General features: G+C 42.3%; 1 protein-coding gene across 2 annotated transcripts in view; it reads right to left on the bottom strand.

The window, feature by feature from the left end:
* Positions 1-109: 109 nt before the first annotated feature.
* The window catches only part of YARS1 (tyrosyl-tRNA synthetase 1), a 50,809-nt gene continuing 30,426 nt past the window's right edge, over positions 110-20,492 (bottom strand). For both annotated transcript variants that reach the window (XM_058303962.2, XM_004471366.5), the window contains exons 6-13: positions 15,323-15,415; positions 13,069-13,204; positions 11,935-12,020; positions 7,887-8,022; positions 7,024-7,121; positions 3,507-3,700; positions 2,541-2,682; positions 110-922 (exon numbers count right to left, since the gene is read on the bottom strand). In XM_058303962.2, coding sequence (XP_058159945.1) covers positions 812-922; positions 2,541-2,682; positions 3,507-3,700; positions 7,024-7,121; positions 7,887-8,022; positions 11,935-12,020; positions 13,069-13,204; positions 15,323-15,415 — 996 coding nt within the window. In that variant the 3' untranslated portion in view covers positions 110-811. The remainder of the gene's footprint in view (positions 923-2,540; positions 2,683-3,506; positions 3,701-7,023; positions 7,122-7,886; positions 8,023-11,934; positions 12,021-13,068; positions 13,205-15,322; positions 15,416-20,492) is intronic.

Below are 20,492 nucleotides of genomic sequence, written 5' to 3'. Positions count from 1 at the left end.
TAAGGTACAAGCAGCCTCAGGCTCAGTGAGGGTCCTAGCACCCGCTTCACACTTGTGTGCCAGGAGAACCCTGAGATGGTTCAGCTCATAGACAGGCCCTGACCAGACACCTTGTTCAGATATTTTATTTCAGTTCACGATAGTGATGGTTAATGATTTTGATTGAAATGCCTTATGGAGAAGTTCCCACCTCTGGAGAAGGAACCACACTGTGCCATCCACCACACCCCATCCCACCCCTGATATTAACAGTACACAACTGGTTTAGGAAGTGTCCCAATCTAGCAGATCAAGGGAAATTCCAGGAGCTCTGGGGCAGTCCCTGCCCCCAATGCCAAGTCCCAGGGCAGACATCAGAGAAAAGTGCCAACCGCTTGGTAGACCAGGAGGTTCTCCATCTCCCCATCCCTTTCTTTTTCAAATCTCTCAATTTTCTGTGGGGAGAAGCTGTAATTAGCCCAGTCCAGGCACCAGGCACCATCCAGAGGCATTACTGCTGGGATAACTCAGGAAAACTTGGAAACCAGTATTTTTCCAATTAGAAGGATTGTGGCATAAACTTCTCTGTGAGTTATATGGAAATTAGATTTCTCAAGTCAGCTGCTGCTTCCCCACCCTCATTACCACCTGGGAGGTTAGCTTCTCAGGCAGCTGGATGGATGATCCCGGATTCTGGGGTGAGCTGGCACCTAATGAGTCCCAAACCTGTTGCTTCAGTGTCCTGGGACACAGGTACATGGGTGATGGACAGAGCAGAATGAGGAGACAGCAAACCACAGTGATGGGAGGAAGGAGGAAGATGTTGAGCTGGCTAGCTAATGGTCCCGCCTTTCAGTGATTTGCAGGAGATGTACCCCAGCTTGGTCATGAAGTTGATTTGCTTCCACTGGGCGATGCAGTCCTCAGAAATTTTAAAGTCAGCCTGGACAAGATAGATAGAGTGATTATAGTGACAGTGGTGATGCTGCACGAAAACACAGACTCTCTTATACTATTTCCCCACTCCCCCCACTGGAATAGTATTTATTTTTTCCCTTGGCAAAAAAGTTAAGTGTTACTTTTTTTTTTTTCAAGCTGGACCATCATCAGTTTTAATTTGTACAGGGCATCCCATGACTGCAAAGGCAGACCACACAGATGTGAATGAACATGACACCCTTGCATGGCACGGCACTCCCTGCGCGCATCAGCGCTGCGCATGGCCAGCTCCACACGGGTCAAGGAGGTCCGGGATTTGAACCGCGGACCTCCCATATGGTAGACGGACGCCCTAACCACTGGGCCAAAGTCCGTTTCCCCAGCCCCTGCTCTTATGCTATTTGTTGTGTAAACTGGTTCAACTTTTCTGAGAGAGCCATTTATCAAAAGCCTTAATGTTTCATATCTTTTGACTCAGGGAAGTTCATTTTAGGGATTTAGTTTAAGAGAATGATCAAGGGTAAATGCAAAGACCTATGTATAATGACAATCATAGCATTCTAGTCGTGAAAAATTGAGATCAACCTCAATGTCTAATAGTTTTGGTTAAATTAGGGTAATTATAATAGAGTAATATACAATGCACTCCTCAGTATCTAAGATGGGAAAAGTTTTCAGGCATAAAGTTAAACAAAAGCAGAATAAACATATGACGCAAACTGTAAATCTATTATATCTCTATGCATAGAAAAAAGCCAGAAGGAAAAAAAAAATCACATTTTTTTAGTATCTCTAGGTGGTGGGACTATGTGTATTTCGTTTTCTTCATTTTTTCCTATAGTTTAGAGTATTCTATGATGAACATTTATTTTATAGTTAGAAAAAAATAAGTGATTCAATAGGTCAGCCTTGAAAAGCAGGAGAGGGAGTGGGCAAAGCCATTTGCCATGTGCAGGAAGATGGGGGAAGAGGTAGAAACCACCCCAGCAGCCCCCCAGATGCACTCTGTCTAATTGAGGAAGCAAGTTAGTATCTAGAAAAAGTCAGACGTGTAGTGTTGAGTCCATGAAGAGAAGGATTTTTGGCTGCTTTATTCAGTGATGTAGCCTAAGGACCTAGAACAGTGCCTGAGATCTATATTAAGGGATTCTGGTTGCTGAAAGAATGAATGAATTTGGGGACTGCAGGGGCAGGCCATATGGAGTCAATGCACAGAGGGTGAAGAGAGAATGCTGTAAGGTCAAGGAGGGCAGGAGGGCCCCCGGGAGGGTTTTAGTCCCAGCTCCAACACTTCTTGTTATGCTGTGTGGCTCTGGCTGGTATCCTGCCAGGTAGCATGGTGATATCCTCCTACCATCACAGGCCTTGAAGATAAAATGAAGAAATGTCTGAATTCCCTCACACTGTGCCTCAGAGAGCCTGTCAGTGTTTAGCATATGCCAGGTCCTAAAAACCCCCTTGCTTCTCTCATTCAGAAAGGACTGGAAGGAAGAAGGAAAAGAGGGGCTTGGATATAGGAAGTCCCACCCAGGAAAGGAGCAGCTCTGGACTAAGTGACAGAGCATTCTGGGTACACAACCCAGGCAGCCCAGGGAAAAGGGGGAACAACTGTGGCTTTTTACCTGCAACTTCTCAAAAACTTTCTTCTTGGGCTTGAGTTCTTCATCTGGTTGGCCCTTCTCATAACCCTTCACAAACACTTGCTCTCCAGGAGCAGAGCCTGCTGGAGGGTCCAGAGGTTCAACTTGGCGGCTTACCCCTTCTCTGGCAAGACACACAAGACAAGGAAACAGTGAAGCTATGGATTGGCTTGGATTGCCACCAGCTGCCATAGAGACCAAGGCAGTCTGGACCTTTCTATAGGAGCCCAGGTGGGATTTGGGGCATTCTCAATGCCAGAGCCCCAGGAGGTCCTCATCACTTTACTGCATCTCCAGATATCACCAGGGTTGGATTAACCAAGTCTATACTGAAATCCTAAATCAGGAGAGATTCCGAGATCTGGGTCTCTAGAGGAGGAAGTGATGTAACACAGAGTGTAAGACTTTACAGCCCATCAAAACTGGGGTTTGAGGGAGCAGATGTGGCCCAAGAGGTTGAGTGTTTCCATCCCACATGGGAGGTCCTGAGTTTGGTTCCTGGTGCCTCCTAATAAAAACCAAAACCATACAAAAAGCAAAACAAACAAAAAACCAACTCAGGGGAGCCTATGAGGCTCTGTGGTTGAGCCCTGGCTTCCCACATATGAGGTCCTGGGTTCATTCCCCAGTCCCCAGTACCAAAAAACAAAAAACAACAAAACAAAAAACAGGTTTGAATCCCAGCCCCACCTCTTATTGGCAGTGAAACTTGGGCATGTACACATTCCTGTGAATCCTCAATTTCTGTTTTAACAAAATGAGGTAAAGTGCTTCATTCACTGTATGTGTACAATAAATCATTCCTTCATGCATAATTTTTGGCATCAGTGAAAAAGATGGAAGTGTAATCAGGGCTTCTACCTGGCATGTGGAAGGCATCCTATGGGCCAATTCCCCAGTCCCCTTGGCCTCCCCAGGTCCTGCATCCCACCCCAAGTCCCCACTCACATAGAAGCACACAGAAGCATGCCTTGGGACTCAACTCCTCTCATCTTCTGGGGTTTCAGATTGCACAAAAGCACCACCAGTCTGTCCTGCAGTTCCTCCTTGGGCACAAACTGCACCAGGCCACTCACCACAGTCCGTGGTTCTGCTTCCCCCACATCAATCTTCTCCACATACAGGCTGTCTGCATCTGGGTGCTGCCGGCAAGAGGTATAAGGCCTCAAAAATATCAATGGAGTAGAGCAGGGGGCCTGCTTCACCTCTCTGACTCCAGAAAGCAGCATCCACTCCCTACAGAGCCCCCAAAAGGAATTCTCTATAGTTAACTTTCTTTCCAGATGTTAGCAGCCAGAATGGAAGGTACATTCCACTCTTAACCAAGAACCAGGATTTGAGTAAAATGAACCTAATTGTTTGTGTAAGAGGTAGAAGCAATCTCTAAGGAGATTAAATGGCCTGGTCTGTCTGGGTGGCTACCATTAGGACCCCTGTGTTGTACCAGACGGATGCTAGGTGAACTGAAAGATGGGGGAGGACAACGGCTAGCCTTACTTAAAGCTGGAGCACTGGCAGCTATCTCAAGGTAGTTTTGGTGGTTGGATTGATAGAACGAAAAGCAAATCAATGCTGGGGTACAAAACCCAGAGCAACGGTCCCAGGCCACTGGTTGTATAACCTGTCACCAGGAAAAAGAAAGTCCTCCTCTCTTTACTGCATTTTGGGGGGGAGGCTGAGAAAGTGGCTGATCCAAGCAAGATAAGGGCTGCAGCTAGTCCAGACAAGCTGGCAGAGACCAGAAGAGGTCTATCAGACCGGATTTAATGGATAAACAAGTTTCCTCTAACACCACCCCCATTCCTGGCTGTGTTTGGTTGTGTGAGGTCCAGGGGCAGCAATCACCAGGGAAAGCTTGACTTCTAGAATTAGACACCAGAGTTCTGACTTGCAATATGAGCTCAGGATGTTACTTCCCACCCTCAGGCCAGGTTTCTTCAGAAGGAAACAGACAAATCCGATCCTGATCTGACTCTTTGGGATGTGGTAAAAAACGAGTACCTTCTCAATGGCAAGAAGATATTTTTTCAATACGTACTAAGGGACAACAATAGGGGGCTGTTAAGGGTGTATGGGATTTTTTCTTTCAGAGTAATAAAAATGTTCTAAAATTGACTGAGGTGAAAGACAGGACAACTCTGATGAAAATGAAAGCCATTGAGTGTGCACTTTGAATGAATTGTACAAGGCATGGGACTGTATAACACAGTGAATCCTGTAATATGGACTGTGGTTAACAGGACAAATATGAGAATGTTTTCTCCTGAACAATAACAAGTATATACTACTAATATAGGCTGCTAATAATTGGGTGGGTTGGGGGGAAAATATGCCAAATATAAGATATGGGCTATAGTTAGTAATATTTTGACTATGCTCTTTCATAGTTTACAACAAATGCTTCAAAGCAATGCAAGGTGTTGATGGTAGGGAGATGTATGGGAGCCTTACCTGATGATAAACGTTTGTTTTGTAAACTTACAAATTTTACTACACATTTTTATCGTTTATATATGTTCATGTATGAATGATACACTTAAATAAAATTTTATTTTAAAAAGATGGAGAAAATAAAACAAAAACCAATTTTGAATGGGAAATATTCATGGAATAATGTAATGGGAGAATTACAAAACTGTAAGGAAGAGCCCTGCGTGTGTTCCCAAATACATATATAAAAAAGAATGTGAGGGAAGTGGATGTGGCTCAATCCATTGGGCTCCTGCCTACCACATGGGAGGTGCCAGGTTTGGTGCCTCCTAAAGAAGATGAGCAAGACAGCAAGCTGATGCTACAGGCAGGCACAGTGAGTTGATCCAACAAGATTATGCAACAAGACACACAAGGAAAACATAATGAGAGACACAACAAAAGCAGGGAGCAGGGGTGGCTCAAGTGATTAGGTGCCTCCCTCCCAAATTGGAGGTCCTGGGTTTGGTTCCTGGTGGTGCCTCCTTGAAAAGAAGACCAGCACACAACAAGCAGTCAGAGCAAATGCAAACAACGAGGGGGTGGGGAGAAATAAATAAATCTTAAAAAAAAAAAAAAAAAGAATGGGGACATGGATGTGGCTCAAGTGGTCGAACACCTGCCTCCCACACGGGAGGTCCTGGGTTCGGTTCCTGCTGCCTCCTGAAAAAACAAAAGCAAACAACAAACAAAATAAGCAAAAACCGATGCAGGGGAGCCAATGTGGGTCAGTGGTTGAGCACCAGCTTCTTGTATATGAGATACTGAGTTCAATCCCTGATACCTCAAAAAAAAAAAAAAAAAAAAAAGAATGGGAAGGAGAACAAATGTAGCTCAGTGGTTGAAACACCTGCTTCCATGAATGAGGACGAGGTTCTGGGTTAGAGAGCCAGTACCTCTTAAAAAAATAAGAGAGAATGAGAAGACACACTTCAAAATGTTACTCTGGATGATGGTTGGCTTTGAATGACAGAATAATGGTAAGTTTTTCTTTTCTATATTTTGTATTTTCTTAGGGGTGGAAATGTAATAGCTTTATAGTTGGAAAATATTTTTAGAAAAGAAAAAATCCGAGCAGTATATTATTATTTATTCATCATACTTCAGAATGGGTTTAAAGCAGCATATTTTATAGCAAGATAAATTGAAATATAAAAGAAAATCTCCCATATAACAGAGAGAGGTTCATTCACAAATTCCTTACTCATGATTCTTCTATCCCTTTATATTTGAACCTATAATTATCACTATGCCCATTAAATATATGTCTTAGGAGACTTAAATCTTTGGACTGTCCATGTGTTGGTTGAGCCCTGAATTCTAGTAGAGTTGTGGCTAACATCAACTCCCCAGTCCTTCAGACTTGCCCAGGACAACTAACAAAAGGATGTTGATGGACAAGTCCTATCCCCCCAAAACAAGGAGTACCTACAACTGCAAGCAAAACATTTCCTTCCACCTGTCCCATAATATCTAACTCTCCTTTCAATCCGAAGCAGTCAGAGCAGACACCATCCTAAATTTCTCAGATTGAGGAATGATCAAACATGGGGGAGGGGGGAGAAGGTAACCATGGACCAATTTAGATTTATTGTTATTGTAGGTATTATCATGTGGTAATGGAAGAATGTGCAATATTGATATAAAGATAGTGGTTACCAGAGTCAGAGGGGAGGGGGAGGGATAAACGGGTGGAACAAGGGCATTTTTAGGGTACTGGAATTGTTCTGTATGAAACTGCAGTGAGGGATACATGACATTATACGTTTGTCAAAGCCTATAAAATTGTTCAGCTCTAAGTGTAAACCACTTTGTGGTTAGTAGCAATGCTTCAATTTGGTTCAGCAATTATAACAAATGTACTACACTCATGTAAGGCATCAGTCGTGTGGGAAAATGTGTATATAGGTGGGTGAGGGTAATATGAGAATCCCCTATACTATTTTTAAAATAAAATTTTATTTAAGTGTGTGTATATATATATATATATATGTACCTTTTCCACACAGATGACCTTCCCCACACGGATATCCAGCCGGGACGGGATGACCTCCTCTGGTTCTGAATTCTTGGCAGGGCCTTTGGCCATTGGCTCTGTAATGAGAACCCTAAGGGGTCAGAACTCTCCTCCTTTCCCGTGGCAGGGGTGTTGGTAATCCCACCAAATGAGAACACTGAAATTAGGTAGGATTTCATGCAGAATGCCCAGAATCAACCTGTTTTAAAACAGGGTTGGCAACCTTTCAGAAGCTATACACTGGATTTTCATCTTTTCTCTTCCTCAGGTGTTAGGCTGAGGGAGGAGGCGGGCAGGAGCAGTTTTGCCACCTTTAGGCATATCCATTCATGTACTCCACATATATTTATTGAATCTTTTCTGAGAGGGTAACACAGTATCATGGATAAGTGGAAGGCCAACTAAGAGCCAGCCAGAAGTACATGGAAGGGAACTGGAAGATCTAAAGATGAGTTTCCCTAAGAAACTGCAGGATCTGCCTGAGCAGCTGCACAACAGACTATCACCACCATGCGCTAACTCAATTGGTGTCCCCCTTAATGAAGAGGTAGATTTACTGAACACAAACTCAAAGGATCAAAGGACACATCTCTTGCCAGCATCTCTCAGCAGTGTTGGTATAAGAGATGTAATCAATTCACGATATTTACCAAGCCAAAACCAAGAGTGCCTCAAGTTCCATTCCAGAAGTCAATGGAGTATGACATTCCTGCACTACAACCCTCTGGGTTCTTGACTCTCAATTTAAGGCAGATCTTTTTCTGAGGCCCAAGACAGGTTCGCTCCCTCCTGATGATGTCAGTCACCCCCTCCCAGACCCTTCCCCTGCCAGCTGGCCTTACTCTGCTTTGAGGGATCTGGATAAGCAGCGCTGGCTAGTTTCTTCAGTTCAGGGGTATTAAACTTTTCCCGGATGGGATCCAGCAACTTGTTCAGGGCGACTTCAACGGAATTCTTTAAGTCTCCAGGGTGTACAACCTGAAGAAATGTATATGGCTATGTGAGATGAGGGGCTTGAACAGATCAGGACAACTGACTCTACTGAGAATAACGTGCATATGGATGCACAGTGTTTTCCCAGCGGAGTTTTATTTGATCCTCAGAACCTTGTAAGGGAGACAGAGCAGAGAAGGGGAACAGGTTCAAAAGGTTAACTAACTTGTCCAAGGTCCAGGTCTTTTGACTCCGAATTCCATACCAATTTGAGAGTTTTTAGGGCCTGAATGTATTTATTAGTCCAAGTCTTCCAGTCCCTTTATTTATGGTTAGAGTAGTGGCATAGACCTAGTGTAATTTGCAAGCAGAGGAACAGATTCAAATAGGCAACCCAAGAGCCAACGACAGCCTGGGGGAGAGCTGAGTGACACTGAAGGAAGAACAAGGGCTTTGGAGACAGAGAGACCTGGGTTAGATTCCCAGCTGTGTGACCCTGAACCAGGAACTGAACCCCTCTAGGTTTTGGTTTCTTCACTTATAAACGAGGATAATGATACTGTATTTCATAGGGTCAGAATGAGGATTTAAGTGAGATAATGTGGGCAAAAATGGTAAGGGTAGTGTGCTATTACATGGTAGGAGTTCAGTAATTCAATGTTTCTTCCTGAGTCTTGGGACTACCACTTTTATATCCAAGTCTGTCCTGTAAAGATCTTCCAGTAATTCTGAGGGGCTCTCCCTTAGGTGTGAATACCTGCAATACAACTATGCCTACATTTTGTTTCTGATGCTACATCTTCATTTCCTTGTGACTATTTAATTTTTTAAAAAATATTTATTTTTTATTTATTTTTCTCCCCTTCCCCTGACCCCCAGTTGTCTGCTCTCTGTGTCTTTTCGCTGTGTGTTCTTCTGTGACCGCTTCTATCCTTATCAGTGGCACTGGGAATCTGTGTTTCTTTTTGTTGCGTCATCTTGTTGTGTCAGCTCTCCGTGTGTGTGGCACCATTCTTGGGCAGGCTGCACTTTCTTTTGTATTGGGCGGCTCTCCTTCCAGGGCACACTCCTTGCACGTGGGGCTCCCTATGCGGGGGACTCCCCTGCATGGCAGGGCACTCCTTGTGCGCATCAGCACTGTGCATGGGCCAGCTCCACATGGGTCAAGGAGGCCTGGGTTTTGAACCACAGACCTCCCATATGGTAGGTAGCTTCCCACTATTTAATTTTTAACAACACAAAAGCTTTAGACCTCACCATCCAATATGGTAACCACTAGCCTCATGTGGATATTGAAATGTAAATTAATTAAAATTCATTTCCTCAGTTACAGCAGCTACTTTATAAGTGCTCAATAGCCATATGTGGCCTTGGCTACCAGTGGACAGTACATCATCACAAAAAGTACTATTGGGTAATGCTGCTTCAGACCTTTTTTTAGGGGCATTTCATCTATTTTTTCTCATTATTCTAAGAAAGGACTATTTATGGGCTTGAGGAATGGAGTGTGGGTGTCTGTGGCCTGACTCAGACTGCACACTGAAGGGCTTCAGAGCAACAGCTGTGAGACACTTAAAAAAAAGGGGGGGGAGGCTTTAAAAAGGACCCTTTTCTCCTTTTCTCCATTTAATGTTCTAATCTTTATATGACATTGTCTCCAAGTGGTCTTTTTTTTTTTAAATAAAGATTTATTCCCCCCCCGCCATTGTCTGCTCTCTGTGTCTATTCGTTGTGTGTTCTTCTGTGTCTGCTTACATTCTTGTCATGCGGCACCGGGAAACTGTGAACCCTCTGAAGCCTGGATCTCCCATGTGCAAGGTGGACGCTCTATCAGGTGGGCCAAATCCACTTCCCATCATGGGGTTTTGACTGACGCTGAATTCAGGTTGAAAAGCAATGAGATGGGGCTGTCAGAAATGTTAATGAAGTCTTGAACTAAATCATCAGAAATATCAAGCCTGGACCCAGGATGGTGGTGGTCCCACTCTGATCTCCATTGTTCTGAGTACATTTGGGGTTGTGCATTCAGCCTTGGACTTGAATTTTAAAAGGATTATTGACAACCTGGGGCATGTTGGTGGGAAAGGAGGGATACCATGGTAGGTTAGCAGACTCAGAACCATGTCACAAAGGCACAGTTGAAAGAACTGGGGGTGTTTAGGTGGGAAGCAAGTATGTCCTCAGTTATTTTCAGTTGCATGGAGGACCCCCAGGAAAAGGGGTTAGGCTTCTTGTGGCCCAGAGGGCTAACCTGGGGTGTGGGGCTAATCTGGAGGGTGGGGACCCCAAGAGGTCACGTCTAGGTTCAGCATCAGAAAGAACTTTCTAATTTAACAATGGACTGGGCTGCCTCACTTGACCTTGAGTTCCCTCTCACTAGAGGTTCAGGCAAAGGCTAATGACCACTTAGAGGGAAGCGGTTGTGGCTCAACTGATAGAGTGTCTGCTTATCATATGAAGAGTCCAGAGTTCTACCCAGCGCCTCCTGACCCATACGGAGCTGGCCCATGCGCAGTGCTGATGTGCGCAAGGAGAGCCATGCCACATAGGGGTGTCCCCAGTGTAGGGGAGCCCCACGCGTAAGGAGTGCGCCCCGTAAGGAGAGCTGGCTGCCCAGTGCGAAAAAAGTGCAGCCTGCCCAGGAGTGGTGCCGCACACACGGAGAGCTGATGCAGCAAGATGACGTAACAAAAAAGAGACGCAGTTTCCCAGTGCCACTGACAAGAATACAAATGGACACAGAAGAACACACAGCGAATGGATACAGAAAGCAGACAACTGGTAGGGATCGGGGGAAGGGGAGAAAAATAAATAAAAATAAAGCTTAAAAAAATAACAACAATGAGAACCACAAAACCCATGTCATTCCCCATCTACAATATTATAAAGTCTTCCCTTTAAGACCTGGTTCTGCCTATCTCTCCCACCATGACCCACCTCACCTTGTGGACACTAGTTAGACCAAATCACTTTGCAGTTCCCATATGTACCATGCTGTCTCATCTTACCAAGTCTTTGCACAATTTATTCCCTCACAGATTTCCTTATGAATTCCTTTGCCTCAAGTGAAATAGCACTCGGATGTTGTCCCCTCCACAAAGCCTTCCCAGACAGATAGCCAAAGTTAATCACCCCTCCCATTTTATTTCTGGATCATGTATATATCTTCATTGTACAGTAAAATAGTAAAAGATCCTTGTTCACATGTCTGCCTCTCCTACTAGACTATGAGCTTTATGAGGATTTAACCCTTTTTGTAATACCAGTCCCTTCATAGTAAGTCTTTTGTTACATTTATTTGTTGAAATGAATAGAATCCTCTATTCTATACTTTATAGCCCCTCCTGGTTTTGTGCCTTTTGCCAATCTAATCTGTGAATCACCTGACTCCTCATCTGAGCCATTAACATAATCAAGGCAGAGCCCAGAGGCACAGAACTAGAAACCTGTCCAGACCAAGATAGAGAGGAGGATCTGGAAGAGTTCAGCAGGGAAGCAGACTTGGCCCAATGGATAGGGCGTCCGTCTACCACACGGGAGGTCCGCAGTTCAAACCCTGGGCCTCCTTGACCCATGTGGAGCTGGCCCATGCGCAGTGCTGATACGCGCAAGGAGGGCCCTGCCACGCAGGGGTGTCCCCCGCATAAGGGAGCCCCACGCGCAAGAAGTGCGCCCTGTAAGGAGAGCCACCCAGCGTGAAAGAAAGTGCAACCTGCCCAGGAATGGTGCCACACACACAGAGAGTTGACACAACAAGATGATGCAATAAAAAGAAACACAGATTCCCGGTGCTGCCCATAAGGAGAGAAGTGGTCACAGAAGAACATGCAGCAAATGGACACAGAGAGCAGACAACTGAGGGGGGAGGGTAAAGAGAGAGAAATAAATAAAAAATAAATCTTAAAAAAAAAAAAAAAAAGAAGAGTTCAGCAGGGATTAGTCTTCCTCTGTTATTACCTCATCTGCAAAGTCGTTTTCTAGGTCCGAGTACGCTGTGTAAGTGTTGTTTCCACCCCATTTCTCATCTCGAAGGATCACAAACTCTATAAGAAAAAGGATCCACACCAACAAATTCAAGATAATGGAACGGAATCAGTATTCCTAGCACAAATACATGAGTATTTGAACTTTGTGCCATATATTCAGAAATTTTTTATATGGCATTTTATTGTTTCCTAAATTGGATAAGTGGCAATGTTGTATATAAAACTAGCATTCAAGCTTCTCAAGGGAAGGATCATGGCTCATACAGTCAATTCTCATAATTTGCAGATTCTTTATCTGCAAATTCGCCTACTCACTAAAATTTATCTGTAACCAATACTTGCAGTGCTTTCACGGACACATGCAGAGTGGTGAAAAATTTGAGCCACCTGATGTAGAACAAGGCTCCACTGTTTTCTTGTTTTAGCGCTCATATTGTAAACAAGTATCCTCTTTGCATATACTTAGTGTCACATTTTTCCCACATATTTGTGCTTTTTATTGGTGATTTTGCTGTTTAAAATGACTCCTAGGTGTAGTGTTAAAGTGCTCTCCAGTAATCCGAAGTGCAGGAAGGCTATAATGTGCCTTACAGAGAAAATATCTGTGTAATATAAGTTTCATTTGGCATGAGTTATAGGGTTCTGCTGTGAGTTCATTATTAATGAAGCAAAAATATATATGGTATAAGGTATCTTGAAACAGAAACACAGATAAAACAAGATTATGTACTGATTGGCTGATGAAAATGTTGTGACCACCTAACTGTTATTTCCCCTAGGGGTAATAGTTCAGTATTTGCTAATTCAGTGTCACTGCAGGGTGACTACAGGGAACATAACTACCGAAAATAACGAGAATCAACTCCAATTCTTTTGTCTGCCTCCACCCTCATTTCTGCCACCCTTGCCCACCCTGACACCCTTCAGAACCTAGCCTGGTAATGAACATAAGAACAACTAAATGATACCCTAATCCAACCATTCATTACTATATGAGAAATCAAAGCAGAGAAACAGGGAAGCCAGTCCCTGGAGGAAGAGTCTGACAAATCACAAGTATGATCTCAGCATTCACTTTGCTCTAAGAAAACAAGGAGTGTCTTACCAGACTTGAGGGGAAAGAGGACATGTTTGATGAAGGACAGAACCCCATTGTTCTCCACATTCCCTGGCTCACAAAAGGCCTTCTTCAGCTTTTTCCTTACATCCTCCTTTCGATCAAGAAGATCAATCTTGGACTCCTAGAAGCCATGGAGAGAAAGAGGACCTCTTGTGGGTGACAAGAGAATATGCTCAACTAATCTCAGTATTTTAAAAAATGTCTTACAAAGACTAACAAACAACCTTACCAAAAGCAGAACTGCTCACACTCCTGCCACCCAACGAAAAAAACTATTTCAATTTTTCTGTGTTTTCCTTAGACCTTGTCCACATACAGAATCATTACAGATTTGTTGTGAAAGAGAGTAAATGTCTATTCTTGGCATTTTTACTTGAGTATCATAAGTATTTCCGGGTGGGTTCCCTAGTCTTCACTTATACTTTTTATGCTGTATCATAGTCCAAGTTATAAGTGGCAACAAAATTATTTAACAATTTCCAAACTGTGAGATTATGTCCAAATTTTTACAAATTAAAAAAAATGATGCTACAGTAAACATTTTTGCAGAGGTTTTTTGCCTTCTTTAGGTATATTTCCTTAAGCTACCTAACATAGCTAGGCCCAAAATTGTTTTCTGAAAGAGGTATACTAACTGCCATCAGCAATGTGTGAGAATATTGGTTTAACAGGAATCACCAATATCAGGCATTATATATTATTTAGAGTTATTTTTCCTTTTAAGGTTAATAGACCTTACTTCTTACTTTGGAGTAAATGAGCTCACGCCCATTTAAACTAAATGGCTACCAAATTTTTGGTCCACACATATGACTGTATATGAGTCACCTGGGGTGCTTTTAAAAATATAAATTACTGAGCTCTACTAAAACCCAATGACTCAAAATCTTTTGGGGGATCGAGCTAGGAATTTATAGTTTTTAAAAGTTCTCCAGAAGATTCTTTTTTTTTTTTTTTTTTAGGAGGTACTGGGGATTGAACCCAGGACCTTATACATGAGAAGCATGTGCTCAACCACTAAGCTACAGCCACTTGCCTCCAAGTGATTCTTAATGCACAGATGTGTTTGGGATCTATTGCTAGGACCAATTTCCAGGGTTAAGACAAGACAAATGTTACCAAATAGGATGAATGATAAGATACTTTGTCAGAGGAATAACCAACACAAAAAGGAATCAGTATATTTAAAAATAATGGTAAATGTATACATGCACACATTTTCCAATCTCTTATCAAAGATCAAGAAGCCAGACAAAAGAATTTGATCAGTGCCCAAATGTGACTTAAATCAAAATCACCTGTAAGCTCTGAAAGTAAAATCAGATTCTGAAATTCCTACCCAGAACCACTGAATCAGAATCTCTAATGACAGGGTCCAGTTAGCTCTTTCTGGTTTTGTTTGTTTGTTTAGTTCTCTGTGATTCTGAAGATCAGCTGTGTTTGGGAACCTAAAACTCAACCTTTCATATCTTTGAGTTCCATTAATTCTTCTATTCTTTGCTCCTAATGACCAGAACAAAAGTGTTCTTTCCCTAAGAAGGATTTTAAATGTTAAAAGACATACTTATCAATATGAGTTGTAACAAACATAATAAAAATCAAGTTGCTAACTGGTGAAGCAACCACAGTCTTCTCACTTAAATAAGGCTAATTTGATCATTCTATGAATGAGAAATTACTTTTGCTTGTGCTTTTTATCAGTAGCAGTAAAAACTGTTAAAAAATTATGACTTGATCAGGATCATTTCTGAATCCTTCAATATTCAAGAGCCACTGAACTAAGTGGATGACTAAAAGTCCCCTATAACTCAAATATTAGAGTTCTTGTTAGCCAGGTCACTTTTCTTTTTTCTTCCTTTTTTAAAAAAGATTTATTTTATTAATTTCTCCCTACCCTCATTGTTTTGAACTTGCTGTGTCTGTTCCTTGTGTAATTGTCTTTCTTTTTTTTCAGGAGGCACTGGGAACCAGACCTGAGACTGCCCAAGTAGGAGCAAAGTACCTAATTGCTTGAGCCACCTCTGCTCCCCGCTTTGCTGTGTCTCTCATTATGTCTTCCTCCTTATGTCAGCTTATCACACCAGCCCATCGCATCAGTTCACTGTCCTGCTCGTCTTTTTTAGGAGGCACTGGACACTGAACCCAGGACCTCCCATGTGGTACTCACTTTTCTTTTGAGTTCACAATCTCCATTGCTTGCTCAAGATTTCTAAACTCAGAATCAGAGTTGACAACCTACCTCTTCTGAAGAGCTCATTTTGCTGCCAGTTAATCCTGGGACCATAGGATTCATCAGATGGACCCTTTTGGAGTAGCCCAGTGCAGGGAGGTACTGGGAGAAGGCAGGGTCATAAAGAAATACACAAAAGTAGGTATTAGTATAACTTCCTCTTTGGTGCCTTGATCTCATCTAACTTGGCCAGCAACCTAATACTTTGGAATATTCCTTCCAATCTTTTCTTCCATGGAATATATATTTACTGTTTAACAATGACCACAATAAAATCAAAATTTTTCTCCCTAATGCTTTGCTATTAGTATTACATTTGAGGCTATTGGACTTACCTCCCACCATAAACAACTATTTTCAGGTATTGGACAATCAGCAAATCAATGTAGGGCTACAAATTTTGACAGAAGGGAAGCAAATGTAGCCCCACATTTATTCTGGTTTTCTCCCTGAGTGCATTTTTTCAAACCAAGTGCTGAGAAAAAGAGAGCAAGCAGAGAGCAGTAGTCTTTACTAGGCAAAAGAGACAGAGATTGGAGTTCAGGCTGCTAGGAGGCTGGGATGTGAGAAGGGTTCTAGAGAGGAGGAACCCCTCTCCCCCTGCCACCTGCCAATCTATGAAACTACAGGAGGCCCAGGAGAGAACATGCTTGAGGAGGCTGAACACCTGAACAGAGATTTTAGATGCTGCACAGAGCTGGGGAGTCAGAGATTGAAGTTTAGGTCTAAAGTTGAAAGGCCTTTGTGAACATGCTGAAACTTAAGTTTGAGACCCCAGAAAGGCCACAGCCTCAGGAATAAGGATCACACTGCAGGAGTGTGGTAATTTGAGGCTTTTTTTGGACCCAGAAAAGATCATGTCCTTAGAGTTAACACAATTCCGTGGGTATGAAACTATTGTAGGTGGAACCTTTCGATTAGATTATTTCAGTTAAGGGCCTTTGATTACATTACTCCAGTAAGGTGTGGCCCAGGGTGGGTTTCAATCCTCTTACTCGAGTCCTTTCTGAATGGGATGAATATGGAGAGAGGGAGTACAGAGACAGACACAGGAGCAAAGAGAATCTTGAGGAAGCCAGCTTTCAGGAGAAAAGCACTGTGGGATGAAGTCTTGATCTGGACATTTTCATGGTCTCAAAACTGTAAGCTTATAAATTAATAAATCCCTATTATAAAAGCCAACTAAAAGCAACACTAAAATAAACTTGTTCTAACAAAACAAAAAAAACAAGCTCTGACTTCCAGGTAGATGGAGGATTAGAGAGGCACAGGACTCACTCTCTTGGAAAAATAGCAAGAGGAAGGGCAGAGATAGCCTGAAAAAAATGTTTTAGGGTTTAGGACACCAAGGGAAGGCTGGACACCACACAGAAGAGAGGGGGGCAAAGGAAAAGAATCTCAACGGGAAAACTCTGTGAGTAAAAGCTGCAGCTGCTGGCATCCATCCCCCTGCCCTTGGAGCAGACAGTTTTGAATTCTCTGGCTTCTAGCTGGTGGGTATAAACAGAGGGGGCTGCAGGGTCCACTCAGGAAAGGGGAGAAAGACAGATGCAGCCTAATGCTGCTTCAGCTTTTGGCCAACAAGCTTGGTGTGCTGTGTCCCACAAGCCTTTCCAGGCTGGGTGGGGTTGTGCCATTGTTTCCCTTGGGAGTCCGCAGAGGCCGAAAGAGATCTGACCCCCTCAAACACCCTTCTTAATGACCAGGACCGATTCTTGAGGACACAGAGTGAATTGGAATTATTTCCAACCTGAGAAAAAGGAGGGGGCTGCTGGCAATGGTTGGTGAACAGCCTCTGAGAAAGTCTGATTTGCAAGGCTCTGAGTAGCCTTAAGGCAGGATGCGCTGTCACACTGTTGGAGTGAACACATTCCAGCTAGTGTTTGAATGGAGAGGGCTGCTGAAGAGTGCCATCTGCTGGCAGAACAAGGAAGTGCATGTAAAGAAATTAAAAGTAAATAAATGAAGGGCTTTTTTCGGACTTCAAGCCTCTCTCCCTAAGGCCCCTGGAAGCAAGTCAGCAACCCATTATTGGGTTCATAGCCTGAATTTGGGTAACTAAACAGGATTAACTTTTTTTTTTAAGATTTATTTATTTTTTATTTATTTCTCGCCTCCCACTCCATTTTCTGCTCTCTCTGTCCATTTGCTGTGTGTTCTTCTGTGTCTGCTTCTACTCTGGGCAGCGGCACCAGGAATCTGTGTCTCTTTTTGTTGTGTCATCTTGCTGCATCAGCTCTCCGTGTGTGTGGCGCCACACCTGGGCAGGCTGTGCTTTCTTTGCACAGTGCGGCTCTCCTTATGGGGCACACTCCTTGTGCGTGAGGCTCCTCTACATGGGGCACACTCCAGCGTGGCATGGCACCCCTTGCACGCATCAGCACTGCGAGTGGACCAGCTCACCACACGGGTCAGGAGGCCCTGGGTTTGAACCCTGGACCTCCCATGTGATAGGCGGATGCTCTATCTGTTAAGCCAAATCCACCTCCCAGGATTAATCTTAAAGAGCTAAAACAGATTGAACCAAGACTTAAAGAATTGTAGTGCCTTCAGCCACTAAATTCCTACAAAGGAGAGAAAAATTGAGCATCAGAGTAAACTCACCATCATAACCGGATACCTAGCATTAGCCGAAAAATTACAAGTCACACTAAGAAAATGGAAGCTATGATCCACACAAAGGAATATATCAAAGGCCCAGATGAGACATAGGATTTGAGACAATGAATCAAAGAGGTTCATACAAATCTCCTAAATCAAATCAATAAGATGAAAGACAATGTGGCTAAAGAGATAAAGGACATTAAGAGGATACTGGGTACAGGTCTTACGGGAATGAAAGACACAATAGTTGAAATCAAAACACGTTAGAGGCATACAACAACTCAAAATGATATAAGAAAGAATAAATGATGCAGAAGACAGAACAGCTGAAATCAAAGAGAAAGAATGGAAAAAAATCGAGCAGGGGCTCAGGGAGTTGAATGAGAACACTAAACATAACAACATGTGTGTCATGGGGGTTCCAGAAAGAGAAGGGAAAAGAGGCAGAAAGAGTATCTGAGGAAATAATGGCTGAAAATTTCCCAACTTTTCATGAAATAAATGAATTTACATGTCAAAGAAACACAGCATACTGCAATCAGAATAAATCCAAAAAGACCTTCTCCAAGACACATACCTCTCAGAATGTCAAATGTCAAACATAAAGAGAAAATTCTGAGAGCAGCAAGGAAGAAGCAAACTATCACACACAAGGGATGCCCAGTAAGACTTAGTGCAGATTTCATGGTGATAAGAAGACAGTGGTATGATATAATCAGGATACTGAAAGAGAAAAACTGCCAAAAAGAGGCTGAGGAGAGTGTAGAAGGGATCTCATCAGAAAAGATAAGGAAAAGAGTAAAAAAAAACCACATAAAAATAAGATTTGACATACGAAAACCAAAGAAGAAAATGGTAGAAGTAAATAATGCATTTACAGTAATATCACTGAATGTGAATGGATTAAACTCACTAATCAAAAGATATAGACTGAAAGAATGGATAAAAAAATATGAGCCATCCATATGCTGTCTACAAGAGACTCCCCTTAGACTCAGGGATACAAACCAGCTGAAAGTGAAAGGTTGGAAAAAGATACTCCATGCAAACAGTAACCCAAAAAGGGCAGAGGTAGCTATACTAAATATTGGTAAAAAAAAACCCACTTTAAATACAAAAAAGTTATTAGAGTTGCAGACAGCCATTATATATTAATAAAAGGAACAATCTACCAGGAAGAAATAACAGTCATAAATATCTATGCACTGAACCAGGGTGCCCCAAAAATATGAGGCAAACTCTGGAAAAACTGAAAGGAGAAATAGACACCTCTACAATAATAGTTGGAGACTTCAACAAACTACTCACATCATTAGATAGAACAACTAGACAGAGACCAACAAGGAAATGGAGAACCTGAACAATATGATGAACAAGCTAGACCTAACAGACATATACAGAACGTTGCATCCCAAATCAGCAGACTATACATTCTTCTCAAGTGCTCATGGATCTTTCTCCATAGAACATATGTTAGGTCACAAAGCAAGTCTAAATAAATACAAAAAGATTGAGATCATACAAAGAACCTTCTCAGATCTTAATGGAATGAAGCTGGATCAATGATTATGGGAAAGGAGAACATGCACAAAAGTCTGAAGGCTGAACAACACACTCCTCAACAATCAGTAGGTCAAAAAAGAAATTGTAAGAGAAATTAGTAAATATCTGGAGTAGAATGAAAATGAGAACACAATTTATCAAAACTTGTAAGTTACAGTGAAGGCTGTGCTGACAGGGAAATTTATAGCCATAAATGCCTATATTAAAAAAGAAGATAGAGCTAAAATCAAATATCTAACTGAATAACTGGAAAAACTAGAAAAAGATCAGTAAACCAACCCCAAAGCAAGCAGAAGAAATTAATAAAGATTAGAGCAGAAATAAAATGAAATTTAGAACAGAAAAACAAAAGAGAAAGCCAACAAAACCAAAAGCTGGTTCTTTGAGAAGATCAATAAAATTGACAAACCCCTAGCTAGACTAACCGAGAAAAAGAGAGACGATGCAAATAAATAAAATCAGAAATGAGGGGGGATGTTACAACTGACCCCACAGAAATAAAAAGGATCACAAGAGAATATTGTGAGAAACTGTATGCCAAACTAGACAACCTAGATGAAATGGACAAATTCCTAGAAACGCACAAACAACCTACATTAACTCTATAAGAAATATGAGAACTCAACAAACCAATCACATTTAAAGAGATTGAATCAGTCATCAAAAATCTCCCAGGAAGGAAAAGTCCAGTACTAGATGACTTCATAGGTAGGGGAAGGGCACCAGTGGCTACAGCTGCCCCTTCTACTTATGGTCTTTCTTTTGAGGTTTTTTTCCTGTGCATAGTCTTCTCTGTGTCCTAAAGCCTAGAACATTTTTTTCCAGGACATTTCTGCCTGTCCTTTAGCTATTTTTCTGGGAGATATGTGAGTCCTGTGTCTCTCTAATCAACCATCTTCCTGGAAGTCCCTTTCCTCTCTCAACTAGCTTTTTATTTTCTTTTACTTTTTTTTTTTAAAGAAATCAATTTTATTGATACATATTAATAAAGCATACAATTCATCCAAAGTAT

The sequence above is a fragment of the Dasypus novemcinctus genome, chromosome 9 (genome assembly GCF_030445035.2).
Source record: "Dasypus novemcinctus isolate mDasNov1 chromosome 9, mDasNov1.1.hap2, whole genome shotgun sequence".
In the NCBI taxonomy this organism is placed as follows: Eukaryota; Metazoa; Chordata; class Mammalia; order Cingulata; family Dasypodidae; genus Dasypus; species Dasypus novemcinctus.
This window is presented reverse-complemented; position numbering and strand designations above follow the sequence as displayed.